At 38.6% G+C, this 18834-nt stretch overlaps 1 protein-coding gene across 3 annotated transcripts in view; it reads right to left on the bottom strand.

Annotated features, from left to right (window-relative positions):
• The window catches only part of LOC146763151 (transportin-1-like), a 147944-nt gene that overhangs the window by 12428 nt on the left and 116682 nt on the right, over positions 1 to 18834 (bottom strand). For all 3 annotated transcript variants that reach the window (XM_085571320.1, XM_085571319.1, XM_085571321.1), the window contains 10 exons: positions 17974 to 18060; positions 17102 to 17209; positions 16730 to 16888; positions 16548 to 16635; positions 15560 to 15658; positions 15246 to 15341; positions 12366 to 12441; positions 11452 to 11551; positions 9951 to 10025; positions 2039 to 2181 (listed from right to left, as the gene is read on the bottom strand). In XM_085571320.1, coding sequence (XP_085427446.1) covers positions 2074 to 2181; positions 9951 to 10025; positions 11452 to 11551; positions 12366 to 12441; positions 15246 to 15341; positions 15560 to 15658; positions 16548 to 16635; positions 16730 to 16888; positions 17102 to 17209; positions 17974 to 18060 — 996 coding nt within the window. In that variant the 3' untranslated portion in view covers positions 2039 to 2073. The remainder of the gene's footprint in view (positions 1 to 2038; positions 2182 to 9950; positions 10026 to 11451; positions 11552 to 12365; positions 12442 to 15245; positions 15342 to 15559; positions 15659 to 16547; positions 16636 to 16729; positions 16889 to 17101; positions 17210 to 17973; positions 18061 to 18834) is intronic.

Below are 18834 nucleotides of genomic sequence, written 5' to 3'. Positions count from 1 at the left end.
GGCAGCACAGTAAGTGTGTAGAGACCGAGCTGATTAGAAAAGAGATCAGTTCCTGTTGGCTATAAGACATGAGTAAACCAGTGACTGGGAAGGCAGGATGTAGTTTTTGTTTTGTCTTCATTCAAATAGCCCTCCCCACTCCCATTCTGTCATGGGGTACTTGTGTTAGAGCATGCTGCTGTCAAGGGGGAACTTGAACAAAACATCTGACTATTGACCCAGGCCTGAGTCTGAGCTTAATTACTACTTCTATATACAAACAAGATGAGTAGAGTAAGTACTAGCATCTTAAATGAAAAGAATGTTATAATAGAATCAGAATTACTTGTGTTAGAAGGGACCTTAAAGATCATCTAGTTCCAACCCCCCACCATGGGCAGGAACACCTTCCACTATCCCAGGTTGCTCCAAGCCCCATCCCACCTGGCCTTGAACCCTTCCAGGGACAGGGCATCCACATCTCTGGGCAACCTGTTCCAGTGGCACACTACCCTCTGAGTAATTAATTTCTTCTTAACTTCTAATCTAAATCTCTCTTCTTTTAGTTTAAAACCATTCCTTCTTGACTTTTCACTATCTGCCTATGTAAAAAGTTGTGCTCTCTCTTTATATTATATATATTTATGCCATATGACTCTTCTTATATCCAGCATCACTTAAAGTAAGGCAATCAGTAATCTAGGACTTTCTTAACCAGCCCAGTCTCAAAAGGAATAGTGTGCATAATAGAATTGTCCTGAGTAAGGATTGTTCAATATGTGCTACTTTAGAGACAGATGACAAGATCAGCATACAGAATATGGGAAGGCAAAATTTAGGAGCAGCTCTTTGTTGCTGGTAGAACTCATTATTAAATGAGAGGGCTGGGCAATCACCAACTGTATGAAGTTCAACAAAGAAAAGTGCCACATTCTGCACCTGTGATGGAGCAACCCTACATGTACAGACAAACAGGAGAACAAGAGGCTGAAGAGCAGTGCCGTAGAAAGTGACCTGGGGGTCCTGGTCGATGGGTAGTTTGATTTGAGTCAGCAGTGCCCTGGCAGCCAGGAGGGCCAACCGTATCCTGGGATGCATCAGGCACAGCATTGCCAGCCAGGCAAGGGAGGGGATTGTTCCACTCTTCTCTGCACTGGTGCAGCCTCACCTCTAGTCCTGTGTGCAGTTTTGGGCACCACAATATAAGAAAGATATAAAGCTATTAGAGAGAGTCCAAAGGATGGCAGCAAAGATGGTAAAGGGTCTAGAGGGGAAGTCATACGAGGAGTGGCTGAGGTAACTTGGCTTGTTCAGCTTGGAGGAGACTGAGGGTAGACCTGATTGCGGTCTACAGCTTCCTCATGAGGGGAAGCGGAGGGGCAGGCACTGTCTCTTCTCTCTAGTGACCAGTGACGGAACCCAAGGGAATGGCATGAAGATGTGTCAGGGGAGGTTTAGGTTGGATATTTGGGAAAGGTTCTTCACCCAGAGGGTGGTTGGGCTCCCCAGGGAAGTGGTCACAGCACCAAGCCTGACAGAGTTCAAGAAGTGTTTGGACAATGTTCTCAGGAACATGGTATGATTCTTGGGGTGTCCTGTGCAGAGCCAGGACATGGACTTGATCCTGGTGGGTCCCTTCCAACTCAGGATATTCTATTGTTCTATGATTAACATAACATTCTTTATTCAATGCCAAGGTAATATAGTATGTGGTTATGAATGCATTTAACTTCTCATTGCTAGTGTCTTAACAAAGTTGCTTTCCTATCCTAGGTCAATATCCCTGCCTTCGACTACATCAGCCATCTACTAATTCATAAGTCATAAGGGAGCCTGTTACTTTAGCATGATGGCTTGAGGATTATAATAATCATTTTGCTTATTAAACAGGCACTTTTTTACACCTGCATTTTCAACCTTATCTTGTGTATGGAAAGGTAGCTGTTCCAACATATCAGTAAATTTTTATTCTAGTGAATTAGTTATGCTTCATATAATATAAACAGGGAGAAAGACTTGTTATACAGCTCTGTTTAGCAAGGAAGATTTGTGTACTTACCTCTAATTGTGGGACTGCAGCCACAATGCATAAGGCTAAACTCCATAGTAAGCTGCAAGGCGCTCTTTTAAGGGAAGAGGAAACTGGTCAGAGAAACGCCTCCAATTCTCATCCCCAACTTGATTTTTAAATCCATGAAGAATCTACAAATGAGAGGGGCGAGGAAAATCAAAATAATCATTAAACAGTAGATACACTATCATTATTTACTAGCAGCATATGCAGTAAGCAATAAACTGCTGGATTCTGCATCTGTTCATTTGAATTTCTCAGTTTAATATTTAAATGTTACTAAGAGAAAAAGGAATTCCATGAAACTTCCTAGCCTGGTTCGGTCTTTGGACTACTATTCATTGCTTATCCTCCATGTGAGTGGCAATGAAGTCACAAAGCATAGTTCAAGGGTGATCAAAAGAGACTTTAAGCCCTTGGGATGGTTAGTGAGGGAAGCAGGAGCACAGGTTATTTTTTCCTCTGTTCTTCTAGGTGCAGGCTTGCTGGATTCAGATGAGATTAATCTTTCTCAAAGGAGGAAGAGGATCTTGGGTCAAGAGCTAGCGGAGCTTATTGACAGGGCTTTAAACTAGATTGATGGGGAAGGGGGACATCATCAGGTTTAACAGTGATAAGGTGTGGGATGGCATGCCATCTCACTCATAGTAGATGGATGCTGGAGCCTGAAGAAGGATCAAAGGTCAGCAGGAGAGAACCTGAAGGGCAGCACAAAGGAATTCCAGCCACTCAAGACAGAAAGCTTCATCTGGGGCCCAACATAAATGCCTCTATGCCAATGCACGCAGCATAGGGAACAAACAGGAGGAGAAAGACTATAATCTTATTGGCATTGCAGAGACATGGTGGGATGATTCCTATGACTGGAGTGCTGGAATGGAAGGATACAGGCTCTTTAGGAAGGATAGCCCAGGGGAGATGAGGAGGGTGTGTTGCCCTCTATGTCAGTGACCATCTAGAGTACATGGAGCTCTGCTTGGGGATGGATGAGGAGTTGACTGAGAGCTTGTGAGTCAGGATTAAAGGGAGGGCAAGGGCAGGTGACATTATAGTGGGGGTCTGCTAAAGGCCACTCAACCAGGAAGACTGAGCTGATGAGATTTCTGCAGATAGATAGGAGTGGTCTCACATTCAAAAGCCCTGGTCCTCATGGGGGACTTCAACCACCCTGACATCTGTTGGAGGGATGATGCAGCAGGGCACAGGCAATCCATAAGGTTCCTGGAATGTGCTGATGACAACTTCCTTCTCCAAGTGAAAGAGGAGTCCATGAGTAGAGGTGCTATGCTGGACCTTGTTCTCACCAACAAGGAGGGAGCGGTGGGGAATGTGAAGCTCAAGGGCAGCCTTGGCTGCAGTGACCATGGAATGGTGGAGTTCAAGACCCTTGAGGCAGCAAGGAGGGTGCACAACAAGCTCACTGTCCTGGATTTCAGGAGAGCTGACTTTGGCCTCTTCAGGGATCTGCTTGATAGAGTGCTGTGGGATAGAGCCCTGGAGGGAAGAAGGGCCCAAGAGAGCTGGATGATATTTAAGGATTGTCTCCTCCAGACTCAAGAGCAATGTATTCCAACAGAGGAAATCAGGGAAGAACACATGTGTGGATGAACAAGGAGCTCCTGGACAAACTTAAACACAAACAGGTAGCTTACAGAGGGTGGAAGCAGGGAAAGGTAGCCTGGGAGGAATACAGAGAGATTGTCCAAACAGTCAGGGATCAGGTTAGGATAGCTAAAGCCCTGATAGAATTAAACCTGGCCAAGGACATCAAGGGTAACAAAAAAGCTTCTTTAGGTACATCAGAGATAATGGAAAAACGAGGGGAAATGTGGGTCCTCTCAGGAAGGATATGGGAAACTTGGTTACCCAGGACATGGAGAAGGCTGAGGTACTCGGTGACTTTTTTGCCTCAGTCTTCACCAACAAGTGTTCCAGATACAATGTTCAAGTTGCAGAAGATGAAAGCAGGGACTTGAGACCAGGTTTGAAACCATTTGGGGTACCTGAAGGTGCACAAGTCCATGGGACCTGACAAGATACATCCACTGATCCTGAGGGAACTGGCCAAGGATATCCATCATATTAAAGATATTTAAGAAGTCATGGCAGCCCAGTGAAGTTTCCCCTGACTGGAAAAGGGGATACATAAACCTCATTTTTAAAAAGGGAAATAAGGAAGTCCCAGGGAACTACAGGTCAGTCAGCCTCACCTCAGTGCCAGGCAGGGTCATGGAGCAGATCCTCCTGGAAACTACGCTAAGGCCCATGAAAAACAAGGTGGTGATTGCTGACAGCCACCATGGCTTCACCAAAGGTAAAACAAGCCTAAAAAACTTAGTGGCCTTATATGATGAGGTTACAGTAGTGGTAGATGAGGGAAGAGCAACTGACATCATCTACCTGGACTTGTGCAAAGCATTTGACACTATCCCACATGACATCTTGGGCTCTAAACTGAAGAGATGTGGATTTGATGGGTGGACCACTCAGTGGATAAGGAATTGGATGGATGGTCACACTCAAAGTATGATCAACAGCTCAATGTCCAAGTGGAGACCAGTGACAAGTGGTGTCCTCAGGAGTCAGTGTTGGGACCAGCACTGTTTAACATCTGTGTCAGTGACATGGACAGTGGAATTGAGTGCACCCTCAGCAAGTTTGCCAATGACACCAAGCTGTGTGGTGGGGTACATACACTGGAGGGAAGGGATGGCATCCAGAGGGACCTAGAGAGGCTTGAGAGGTGGGTCTGTGTGAACCTCATGAAATTCAACAAGTCCAAGTCCCATTGCCCATGGGAATCACATGAGGTTTAATAAAAACAAGTGCTGGTGCTGCACCTGGATCAGGTCAACCCCAGGTATACAACAGGCTGGGGGATGAACAGATTGAGAGCAGCCCTGCTAAGAACGACTTGGGGGTGCTGTTGGATGAGAGGCTGGACATGAGCTGGCAATGTGTGCTTGCAGCACAGAAAGCCAATTGTATTCTGGGTTACATCAAGAGGTGTGACCAGCAGGTTAAGGGAAGGGATTCTGCCTCTCTTCTCTGGTGAGACCCCACCTGGAGTATTGCATCCAACTCTGGAGTCCCCAGCACAGGAAGGACATGGACCTGTTGGAGCAAGTCCAGAGGAGGCCATGAAGATGATTAGAGGGACGGAGCACCTCTCCTACAAAGACGTGCTGAGAGAGATGGGGTTGTTCAGCTTGAAAAAGAGAAGGCTTTGGGGTCACCTAATTGCAGCCTTCTGGTACCTGAAGAAAAATGGAGAGGAACTTTATACAAGTTGTGTTTGTGGACAAAAAGCTTGACATGACTCAGCAATATGCACTTGCAGCCCAGATACCAACTGTATCCTGGGCTGCATCCAAAGTAGCATGGCCAGCAGGTGGAGAGAGGGGATTCTCCCCTTCTACTCTGCTCTCCTGAGACCCCACCTGAGTATTGCATGCAGCTCTGGGGTCCTCAACACAAAAAATATGTCTACCTGTTGGAGTGAGTCCAGAGGAAGCTACTAAGCTGATCAGAGGGCTGGAGCCCCTCTTCTATGAAGACAGGCTGAGAGAGTTGGGGTTGTTCAGCCTGGAGAAGTGAAGGCTTCAAGGAGACTTTAGAGCACCTTCCAATACCTAAAGGGGGCTTATAAGAGCTGGAGAGGGACTTTTCACAAGGGCATGGAGTGATAGAACAAGGGGGAATGACTTCAAATTGAAAGAGGGCAGGTTCAGATTAGATGCTGTGAAGGTGGTGAGACACTGGAACAGGTTGCCCAGAGAGGCTAACTCCCTATCCCTGGAGGTGTTCAAGGCTAGGTTGAATGGAGCATTGAGCAACCTGGTCTAGTGAAAGGTGTTTCTGGCCGTGGTGGTGGGTCAGAACTAGATGATCTTAAAGTTCCCTTCCAACCCAAACTTTTTATGATTCTATTATGCTAATGTCTTTCTTAAAGGAAAAAAAACCAACCGCTACACACACAGATTAGCATAAAGTATATAAATATGTATTCTATATAACTATAACTATAACTATAAATGTGTGTGCAGTTTTAATGACTATGCTGACAACCTAGATTTAGGCTAAACATTTTGTCAATTGACACAGTTTATGTGTTAAGATTACTGAGTTCACATTCATGTTTTTAAACCTGTAAGATGTTCTGGGAGGAAACTGAGCCAGGATGTCGTGGTTTGACACGGAAAAATAATTTTCTTGGAAGGAAGAGGTCAATTTGGATATTGACCAATTGAAGGTGGACATGCCTCTGAGAACACAGAGGGGTTAAAAGCAGAATTCCCAGGAGAACTCACTCTCTTTGGTTCGGATCAGCGTGCAGTGCAGAACTCTCCCCTGCCTGGTGACAAGCTGGGTGGGGGAGGGGAAGGCCCATGGCCTGACTGAGGTAGGCTAAAGGGTGGAGGGACTGGAACCGGGCTGGCCCCCTGCAGATGGAAGGGTGGAGAAATCTGGGATGTCTCCGTACCCCCCCCCCCCCCCCAGAGTCTCTCTCTCTCTCTCTCTCTCTCGAGAGAGAGAGAGAGAGAGAGAGAGAGAAAGAGACAGCGGCGGTTTCATCAGCAGTACGCCGCAGGGAAGGAGAAGAGCGGGGGGGCCGCAAGGTGCCCAGCTGGCCGTGGAAGCCGGAGCCTGGGCATCGAGCCATCCTTGGGAGTCGGAACTTTTAACCCTTCCTGAGAAATGAAAGCTTTGTGAAATTTTTCTCCTCCTCGGTTTGAAAGAGAGGAAGAGAGACAGCTTGGACCCTGGGATGTTAGAAGGAGAAATTCTAGATAGGAGGGGATGATGGAGTGGCTTTTGGCTGGACTTTTTCCTTGGTAGCCACAGACTGAACCAATCTTTTCCTCCAAGAGAGACTGTATTTTAGGAGGATGCCAGTGAGCCAAAGAGACCATGCTTCAGCTGGGAAAAGACAGAAGTGGAGCAATCAGAGAAAAGTTAGGGAGGTTCATGGTGGTGCCCCCTGTCTTCAGAGAAGAAGATCTCTGTTCTTGGACCCTCGGCCCCAGGGGAAAATGGAAGGGACTGTGTTCCCAAAAAATGAAAAACTGAACTGTTGTTTTTTTTCCCCTCTTGGCAGGGCATCCTTGAAAGGAAAAATCCTAAAAGCAGTCTGTCCATCCACGCATTGGTGGTGAGAGCACTGTGCATGGAAAGGAGAAGGGTCACCATGGCAAACTTTTTCTCCGGGCAGTGCCATGTATGACATGGAAACACAGGATGAGGAGCTGTGTTTCTTGGGGGGTCTGTGGTACAGGAGAGACTCCTCTCTCCCTCGATGGACTGAGTATCGATTGTCTGGAGGGTGGAAACCTGATTGGGGTCCAGATTGTGTCTCACTGTGGTTTGTTGGAGTTGGGTGGTGGGAGGAGGAATGTTTTGCAAGGTTTTCATTTTGATCTTTGTGTGTGTTTTTTTCTTTCTTTTTTTCTTTTATAGTAGTAGCTTAATAAAGTTTTTTTCCTGTTATTAAGCTTGGGACTGCTTTGCCCTGTTCTCGATTGCGTTTCACAGCATTCAATTGAGAGATTGCATTTTCATGGGGGCACTGGCATTGTGCCAGTGTCAAACCATGTCACAGAACCACTGCCAGCATTTGACAGAATGAATGCCTGTCAATTTCTTGCAAAAAACCAAAAGTATCTGTGAGAGCTGTGTTTTTTCCATGGAACCTGTAGAAAACTGTTACTAAAAAGGAAGCTATTAAAATATTTTGTGTTTTGAAAGAACAGGGATCCACAACATAAGAGGGGGAAAAAAAATCAAATCTATAGGTTTCATTCTGGACCCTCCAATGTAATAAATTAACTGAAAGCTACAAAAATTGAATGACACTCTCAAAAACGTCTTAGTATTTTAGCTCCTCTTAATAGAAAATAATGCAGTCTCTAAAGTTTTGGTTTGTTTTTCTTTTTTAAACTCAAGGGTAGATAATTGTGGAACAGTCTATAATGAAAACATCCTCACAAAAAAGGCAATGTCAAAGTTCAAGCTCATGATACTGAGTTCACCCTCAACACAACTTTCTCAAGCAGAGCTGTTTTTAAACAGCATGTAGCAATAATATTATAGTGTCACAAATTAATTTACTGCTTTTCTCCCTGAAAGAGACTTTCCACAGACAGATTCACCTCTCTTTCCTAACCCAAAAATTCTGATTTGCCAGCTGCCAAGAAACTACCAAAAAAATCTAAATGTTCAGGTACAACAAAAGGAACACTTTTAAAAATTATCTTACAGGACAATTTTAGCAATTGAGCTTCAGTTACAGTATTCAGATATCTTGCTTTTATAAAATGTGATACAATTAGGGTATATATCAGATCTCAACACTGGGAGCTAATGCACCTTTGCTCTTGGAAGGAGTATTTTCTCTTAGCTCTAGTGCTCCAAAACCAAGAAACCAATCAACCCACCCCCCCAAAACCCAAACACTATGCACTATCAAGAGAAAGACCTTGGGGGACTACAAATTATTTTTCTCATTATTTCTAAAAGGCATAATTATAGTTGGAAAATATGTAACTGGACTACAATAATCATGTATTCAACTAACATAAAAACTCATTTCAGTGAGGAAGTAATCTAAAAAATTTGTATGCCATCACTTGAAGAAAGCTTTGTCTCTGTCCTTGCTTGGCAAAAACCACAAAAAATGCACTTTAAAAAGCAAGGATGTCCTTATGCCAAGTGACCAAGAAACACTGTCTACTTTGAATGCACTAGATCCCACATGGATATCGTGGAAAGAAGCTGAAAAATTAGAGCATAGCTTATTGAAGTAAGTATTGAATGCTGAAGGACCAGGACAGAAACATGTACTGAAACTGCTTTGGACAACCATCACAGACAGCATCCTGGACTTTCTTTTAAGCTTGTATTTCTTATTTCCTTATGCTGATGCTAGAATATACACAGCCATGCATTTCCTGACTGATATTCCTTTGAAGCTTCTCAGATATTTGATCTCCTAACTAGGACAGTGAGAATTTTTGTCTTTGATACTCAAAACATGATTCCAATGTTCTAGTCCGTTCTGATGCACACACTTGGCATTACTTGAAGAGGAAGTGCCACTATTGGCCCACAATCCAAGTATGTACTTAGAAAAATGTTCCTTTTTATCTTTAAGACAACCATTAACTTTTGACATACATCTTTCCTAAAACTAGAAATTTCACTTTACAACATACAAGAAAAACCACACTACTGAACAATAACAACATCCGTGCATGAAACTGAAATAAGTTTATTTTGTTCTGGTTTTTAACTGAAGAGACTAGTGCATAAACACAATACAATATTTTGTGTCTGTGTGTGTGTTTTATTTATTTCACACAAGGCAAACAGTCCTTTTGATTAAATTCTATTGACGCTGTCTAGGGATGCATTCTTAGCTATCTCTCTAGATAAGTTTCTTGAAGACTTGCTTATCCAAGAGGAATTCTGAGGAGGGTTAAGCAGTCCCAAAAACTTATTTTCAGCTGGAGCAAGATAAACAGATCAGAATACTACCAGAAGATTTTCCATTTTCAATTTTCTAGATATTAAAAAAAAAAACATTCTTCTTGGGGGGGATGAGTCTTAAACCACACAGATCTAATTTTCTAGAAAAGCAAAAAAAAAAGGGGGGGAAAAAGTTTTCTATGTGGTATAAAACCCCCTGTTCTTCCAAATGCAGCCAAAACATAGTAGGCTGGACATTATAAAAACATAGGTTAAAAAAACCCCATATTTTTATGATGTTTTGTTTGAAAGTTTATGACTTTGCAAGAAAGCCTTCATGACCATGAATACAATAAGTGTCAATAATGGAAATAAAAAACAAGAAAAAAAAAAGGACTCAAAAATAACCACAGTTCAAATATAATAGAAACATTACCTTACAGAACATGTCTCGGAGATCATCTTTTGGGTTAATCCATGATGCAACAGCATCACAAAAAAAAATAAAGTCCTATAAAATTAAACAATCACATGGGTTAGGAACCTCATATTTATAGGCCTGAAAACAATGTCCAATGTTTGTTCTATGAACTATGCAGGGTATCTAATCCTAACTCGCAACTTTTAGTTTTATGCCTTTATTTTCTAGTTATTTCAGACAAAAATGTATATGGAAATAGAAATATCTGAGTGTAGGAATACCTTTGTTTAATAGGATTTTTTATTAAATTGAACCACAGTTAAAAACACCCCAAACCAACAAACAAACATCTCTTCCCCTCCCACACTACACTTGCCTAACTAATCCTTTTAGTACACATTACAAGTTTGAGAACCAACCATTTTAGTAACAATCAACAAACTCAGGATCACACTTGCAACTTACTCTCATGTATTTTCAGTTGGGAAAAAAGCTGTTGTATTTTTTTAAGCAGAGCCAGAAGTTGTTTCTGGGAAAACCAGAATGTGTACATGTTCAAAACTAAAGTCACCCTAAAATCACTATTTTGCATTACCTCCTACTATACCATTAAAACATCAGTCTTAATGATTAAGTTGATAGTGCATGTTTTTGGATAGGAACTGAGGATAACAACTACATTGGAGGAGAGCTTGGATAATGAATAGTCTCCTTAATTGTTCCCTCCATTTAAGCTGTGTGAAAGAACAGACAGCAGAAGAGGAAAATGCTAAGTACAAGATAGGGGATACGTGAAATGAACTGAAAAATTCAAAACAAGATAAAGGTTCAATTGTTGTATTTCAGGAAGAAGGATTCCAGGCAGAGGAGAGGGAAATTCACCTTTATTTTCCTCTTAGAAAATATTACCTTCATACAGCTTTACCTTGGAGCTGCACAGACTAAAGAGCAAATCATATTCTATTCTTGAGATGTACAATTTATTTTAAAGGGATGCATCTTCCTTGTCATGTTGACTATTTAAGCAATATATCCTAAGCTGAAAGAGAATCTTCCCTGACCAAGTTTTAAAAATAAAGGGGTGGTTATTGTTGTTGTTCTCTTTCTTTTTTTAAAAGCCTAGATTGTATCTGAAAAATAAGTTTCAATATGTCAGCTTTTGCCTTGTATTTTCATACATATCATCAACATAAAAAAGACTGATAGAAGTATAAAAATACAGTTAATCGAAGTTCATTATTGACATATTCCTTGTAAGTAAAAGACAAAAAATGAATTTAACAATGCTATCTTTGTTCCATAAGTTATAATTAATGAAGCAGAAATCCTGAAGTACCATGATATGTATAATTTGAAATAGAAACATTTTGGTCTCCTTGAGACCTAAAAAGAAGTTACAGCACATACTATTGGGAATCGACATCAAGCTAAATATTTTTCATACTCCATATACAGCTTTCATTAAATTTCCCATGAGCAAAGAAAAAAGAAGTTAAGATCTATTTATGTATCTTACTTGGACTACTCCACTAGGGTTGACTGAGATCATGGTACATATCCCTCGGAACGCTGAATCCTTTTCCTCATTGTCTCTTATGTTTCGCAGAGAAGTGCACCTAGTAAGTTGGAGAGCAAAACTTAACTAATTCTATTACTTTTTGATTCAATCAAGTCAGGACTAGATGACTGCATTTGATGGAATAAGTCACACTGATAAGATTATCTGAAACACTATTTTGAACACTTAGAAGGATACTTGTTGCACACAGTATTTACTAGTATATTCCCATTAGGTATCATCTACAGAATCTTGCTTTCCTGTTGCACTATATAGTTAGAAAGTGTGACCTGTATTCCATTAAATACAAAAGAAACACATATAAAATAATTATAGAAATGATCATTATTAGAAGTGGAACATATAATACTATTGCAATATGAATTATGTCAGATATCACTTAAAGAACAATTATTTAACCTTTCTAGCAGCAAGCAAGCTATTTTATACATAACAAGTATAGAAATAGATTCCTTACAACAATTCAAGCCTCAGTAAGTAATGCACAGTTTAAATTTTAGTGTATTTGCATGCATTGTATTATCATTCTCATGGATTTTAAAATGCTCTTTCATAGTCAAGCTTTAACACGCAAGCATGTGACAATCTTATCCCATGCATAAATTAGTCGTTAGCCACAACATAAAGAATACATGACAGTGCTACTAAAAACTCACAAACCTGATAGGACAAGATTAGTCACATGGTTGGCAATGATTAAGGTTTGAGATTTTGTAACCAACTGAAAATATATCTAAAAGTGAGATAGAAAGAAAGAAAGAAAGAAAGAAAGAAAGAAAGAAAGAAAGAAAGAAAGAAAGAAAGAAAGAAAGAAGAAAAATGAATTAAAAAAAATTTTGAATAATACACACCAGGGTCTTATAAACTGCTGTAGCATGGGGGCCACCTCTTGAGGACAAACGTAACCAAGACGACCAATTGTTATTGCTAAGGTAATGCAATCACGGTTATACACCACCAAACGCCAACCAAGACATGAGCAAATGAGGGGGGGGGGGGGAAGAAAAAATAAAGAAAAAACAACAAATAACTCAGAAACAGAAGCCAACAGAATCCGTATATGATAGTAAACATAAGATTTCACCAGTGCTGTTTATTACAACCCCTTGAATAAGAGGCAGCAACATATATGGTATAGTCTCCAGGGTAAAAGAAAAATTAAAGAAGTAAATGAGAGAACACCAAAAAACACAATTTGAAATACAAAGGTGTCCAAAGGCTTTCTGATGTAAATAGTCATTCTGCTCTCTTCAGAATCACCTCTTACAGTAAATTTACCCACTATACACTTAAAAGTTTTAAATAAAAAGTACTATTATGGATACTATTGATAGAAAGGAATTAACCATTTTCAGTTTTAGTATCAAGTAGTCCTAAATAATTTATTTTATCAATATTTAGAATTCAAGATTTTAATAGGCCTACTATCAGTAAAAATACATTTATAAACACTTTTACATGGAATACATTGTGGTCTATCTAATAAACACTAAATAGATTAAACACTCTCAAAGAGACACAAATATTTGCTTTCTTCATAATCTTGTAGAAAAATTAAAGTGGTTGCTAGCTCATAGCAAGTGACTGGATAAAATTATTTTTTTTAGTCCAAATATTTTTCCTGTTTAGAAAAATTTCCTCATAAAAGTTGTATAATTGGCTTCTGATACAAAAGCATAAAGAAAAAAAAAAGTAAAACTGCTTCTCTGAATGATTAGGTATTGTGGTCCTTTGTTCAGAGGGCCAGACTGAAGATAATATCATAATGCCAGTGTGTTTTAATGGTGTTTGCTCAACTCACAAAAGATTATTCTTCAGAAAAAAGAGAAGGTGGGAAATAATGTATCAGGATTACTTGAAGCAAAATACATGAATAATACTAAAATCCAGCAGATTTATATGAAGCAAAGAAACCTATGTTCAAGGGACATACTATGCAACACTAATTAACAGGCATTTGTGAACAGTTTCATGAAACATGCAATAAAGCAGATGATGCTTTCTCCAGTAAAAATTTAGTGTAGAATGCACTAGCAGTTTTAAATGTACCCAGTCCATGAAAGCTACATCTCACTGGTAATGTACTATTTTGCCCATACATTGATTTCAGATTTTCAGCAGATCTAACATAAAAATGCATTTGAAGAGATACTTTAAAATAAAAGTGCACTTTTAAGGTTTATCTGTAAATTCTCACAGCAAGAGTCTGTATGAGGAATAGTAATTTCTGTCAAAGTGTAACTTTCTGGCATGTACTCATTATTTTCTATGCAACTATTTTACTTAAGCTGATCTCATATGGTTCCATAACAGAAGTGCTTTCATAACTCATTACATAACAACCTACAGTAGAAAACATTAATACTCTTGCGCATACCGATGGCATGTACACAATATCCCACAACAAACTTATCATTACACCATACTCAACATTTATTTACAGTTTTGCATCTGCATTTAAAGTAACTATTAAGATACTAAAAAAAAAAATCAGTGTTTGGATGCCTAAAAAATTCTCTACCAGTGATGGAAGTAAACTTTTAGGTACTGGATGTTTCTCAGATACAGATATTACATATCCATCAATGCAGACAAAGGGGGTTTGGGGCAAGGGGTAAGAAAATTTATATTGCTATACTATTCCATGGTGCATTTCATAACAAGCAATTAGCATGAAAATTATATTTTCAAAAAGCAGTACCTATAATATGCCAGACAACTAGGCAATTTTTCCTTCAAGTTCGCCTTCCATACCAAATGAGGGGATGGGGTGTGGAGAATACTGAAGGAAAAATATGCATAGAAAGAAATCCCAATTTATCTCATACTTAGCTCAAGCCCAAATATAACTAGCACTGAATTTGCAACATTTTCAATTATGTTCAGTATAATGACTAATCTATCATTTTTCTTACAAGACCGTTTTCAAACAGAATCAAAAGATTCTCAAATAGTAAAATAGTAAACCTGAAACCTGTTAAATTATTAATAAAGTTTTGCTGAAGTATGGAAGGTGCTCCTCATACCAGAACATGCCCTCTATAAATGCAAAAAAACTAAGCCTCAGAAATTTCAGTTCAATAAGGCATTTGGGGACTGCTTCCAATTTGGAAGGCAAAGCAGTTGGTCAGCACATAGAAACATACATGCCACTGTTAAGACTTCTTTTCAGAAATTTGCTATTAAGTGACCAGGTAATATAAATTATACATAATTTCAGTTATGTTGTGGTAAAACTGCCATCACAGATCTAGATTTTGTGCATATTACTACAAATTAATGTTTTTAAAAAAATACATGAATGTAAATTCAAATAGTTCATTATTTGTTATATATATGCCAATTATATTTGTTTCAAACACTAGACATATACATACAGTACACATGAAAAGACATGCATATATTAAAATCGGTGTAAAGCCACTAAGTCTTTAAGTGTTACTGCATACATCTGTCATATTGTTTGCATAAATAAAATTGGAAGAATACTTAAATAGATGGTAAATAAATATAAAATTATATAAAGGTGAGAAAACAATAACTTTAATAATCTAGATATATGATAGATGCTTTTCTGCAAGACTGAGACTTGTAAGAGTTTCTCCAAAACAGTTTTTTTTGCTTATAAAAGCCAAATACATAGCAATAAAATAAGTTCTATTCAATTTTTTTAAATCATTGTAGAAAAAAAATTAATTCCCTTAACCATAAATGATTCAGTTTTTGGATACCTGTGTTCTCTAACAAAGTCTTTGGTGTGTTGGGTCTGTTAATTATTTCTACAAGCTGGTGCAACACCATTGGAATATAATGCTGCATCTCTATACCTGAAACAGAAAAAAAAAAAAAAAAAAATTCAGAAGAAAATGACCATTAGTATATATAATCTATTTAGATCTGGTACATTGAACTTACCGTCAAAGACAAGAATGCAAAACTGAATTTAAAATTTTAACACGAAAGCATCACTAGAAATAAAAAACAATCCACAACCGAAACAAAGCATTCTAAATATGCAAATATTCAAAGAAAAAAAAAATCTTACCCATTTGGATGGAGATTTCTCCAATGGCCCAGGTGGCATTGTTACACACAGAAATGAATTCAGGGTTTAGGTTTGTTCCCAAAATAGGCATGAAATCAGCTAGAAAGAACATTTTAAAATCTCATAATACAATACAAGCAATCATCTTGTTCTATTACTGTAAGATCACAAGGAGAGTTAAAAAAAACCATAGAAGTCTATTTAAATTCTTGTAAAGCATTACACTTGAATTAACAAGAGCTGTATTTTTGCTATATATCAGATTAATCTGGATGATACAACCTAAGCAGATCAATGCAAATCCTTTCAAACTATGATTTAAAAATATTTCTAATAGATTTTACATTGATGTAACTCTAGAAACCTTTTTTATCCCCTTCCTGGTAATAAGGAAAGAAAAGCACACCTGGATAGCCATGTATTCAGCTTTGCTAAAAAAAAAAAATTACCAAACACCTCTCCCCAAAACAAACACCCCCTTCAGCAACAAAAAAAAAACACCAAACACAACACCAAGCCCCCCCAAAAAACCCCAAAAGCCAACAACAACGAAGCCTAGAAAGCAAATCCCAGCTTTGATTAAAATGATAGATGTTATAATCTATCTTTGTGACTAATATTTCACTAAAATTAAAATTCCAAATCTATCCAAGTATTCATAGATTCTAGTAGAGCAAAAAACCTACAAAGCAACTGTTCTAATTGAAGTCTAAGTACATCTGTTTTTCTGTATTCCAGCAAAACAGAAAGCATGTTACATTATAAAAATCAAGCAACAAAATGAATTTTTGCACTGTCTACAAAAAGAACAACACATCTTAAAACATACAGTTTAAAGAAGAAGACTACAGACCCTTGCTGATAAAGGAAAACTAAAATTTACACTATGACAAGGTAACCCACAGAAAAGGGAACTTAACAATGGCTAAACCAGCCTCCTATCAGTTTGTAAACCAAATTAATTATTTAATATGTAAAAGAAACATACCGATGCAAGGCTTAACATGCTGAAAACACGCCTTTGTCAGATCACCTAACAATGCAAAAGAACTCTGCCGCACCTCAGGCATTTTATCCTAAAGAGGAAGAAAAGAAACCTGACAATTCTAGAAGTGTTTCTGATTCTCTTTAGAAAGAAAATTCTTGGATTAAGCAGATTACTCATCTCACCTGCATACATTGGTACATTAGTGTCAGGATATTGCTGCAAGCCACTAGCTGTTCAATGTTGCCTCCAAGTCCTTCAGCTAAACCACTGAGTAAATCAAGAGCTACAATCATGAAATCTTTATCTGGAGCCTCATATTGGTCTGGCTGAGCATTGTGCAACTGCAACAAATAATTATGCATTTTCAAAATGAGTATTAGATTTTCTCAGGGGCATGCATAAAAGTAAAAACAAACAAGTTTCAGAACTGCAGCTTCATTTAAATATTCAGTAATTAATACTACAAATCTCCCTGCAAACCCCTAACTCTAGTTATTTAATACATTGGTTTAAGGAGATATTCTGAAAACATTGGAATAGCAATAGAAAAATACCATGGCTTGTGCAAGAGTCTTCTGCACCAGATTTACACAACGCTGGTACACAGGCTCACAGTACGGAAGAAATCCAGATTGCAAGGCAGTAGCAACTGATGACAGGCACTGGAATAAAATAAAGAAGGAAAAAAAAGTGAGAGAGACACTAACTTTCTTCACCTCCCCCAAGTACCCTTTACTTGTGTGTAGTAAATTAAAAGCATTTTAAGTATACCCACAAGTAACTGTTGAAGTAAAAACAACCTGGAAGGGTAGTACTGATTAGCTGAGCCAAGGCAACCATCAGCTAATTGTTATTCTCTCCTATGTATGTCAGTTGAGAAAATTTCTCAGGAGCAGCATCTTCTTCAAGGTGCCAAGACAGTTCATATGAGGACAATTACTATAATTCAGCTAGCATTTACACTAAACTTCACTATGCTGACAATGTACAAGCCCTAACATTACCCAAGAGTTATGAAACTAATTTCTCTAGAAGTGTTTTCCTGCTTCACACTTGGAAAGTACAGAGAACAGACTACATTGTCTAGTTCATACCTTCAGCCTGTTGGTAATTTTTTTAATGAAGGGACGAAAGGAAAGCAGGGAGACAAGACAAGAAGAACAGAGATGGAACGATTTTTTAAAAACAAAGAATCCCAAAGAAAACACCCAAGAATGGCATGGAAAAAATAATTCTAAAAGATTTATGCTAAACTTAATAACATTTCCTCAGTTAAAAAAATTTCTCACTATTGTAATAATATTTTCTCCATAATGGGAAATACCTAACACTGACAGCATTTATAGTCACACTTCCTAGTAGGAACACCCTTAATAAAATAAAAGAGGCAATTCCAAAAGACACATATTCAAATTTTAACATTCACCTCCAATAAAGGGAAGAGATCTTTATCTTCATCCTTCAACATGTTCCACTTCTGGATTAATGGAGGCATTAGCATCTGAATATATTCCTGTTTAAGATGAAAATGCATCAGCTACTGAAGCACTCAATTGCATACTAGTTTATTTCAAAGCTAGAAAATGTATATATTCTACTTTTTCAGGAAAAAAAATTATATACTGTAATTCAACCATTGTTGAAATATATAGAAGTAGTTGAATATTAGAACTTAAATTTTATGTCTTAAGATTTTTTGCTGAGGCACATAAGTACTTTTGCAAAACAAATCTTTTCCTCCAGGTTTGGCTTCAGTCTAGCAACTTTTAATAGCTGCCTGGGTTGTTACATATCTATAGGATTGACTCAGGGGCTACAGAAAATGCTTTTACCATCAATACAATCTGGCTGTGCATCTGCCACCTGCTTTTCTCAATCATCTTCTGTTGCCCAGATGCTACAACTCTATCCCCAGAAGTTCCTGAAACCTCTTCCTCATTCAATTACTCATCCATGAAGAAAGTAATTTTCTATCCCTCTAGAAATGCACACTTACCAATTCTGAATAAAATGTTGCAACTTCTCAACCACTGCTGTCACAGTCACAAGGACATTAAGCAAGGCATCCCTGTAGTACTGTTGCTCCCAGAAAGTATCCAAAGAGACAACAGATACTGCCAGCTAATGCTATGTCCAAAGATACAATATTTTAAGTGACCAAAGAAAGTCCCACCATTATCAGGAGCTCCCATTTAGCTTCCTCCTGGTGGTGTCAAAAGTCAAGCTGGCCAGGGCCAGAGAAAAATTGGAAAATACATCCTTTGATAGTGTTGAGTCTTGAATGGCA

The sequence above is a fragment of the Lonchura striata genome, chromosome W, assembly GCF_050655825.1.
Source record: "Lonchura striata isolate lonStrDom1 chromosome W, ASM5065582v1, whole genome shotgun sequence".
Lineage (NCBI taxonomy): Eukaryota > Metazoa > Chordata > Aves > Passeriformes > Estrildidae > Lonchura > Lonchura striata.
The sequence above is the reverse complement of the archived record's forward strand: the minus strand, read 5'-3'. Positions and strand labels throughout refer to the sequence as shown.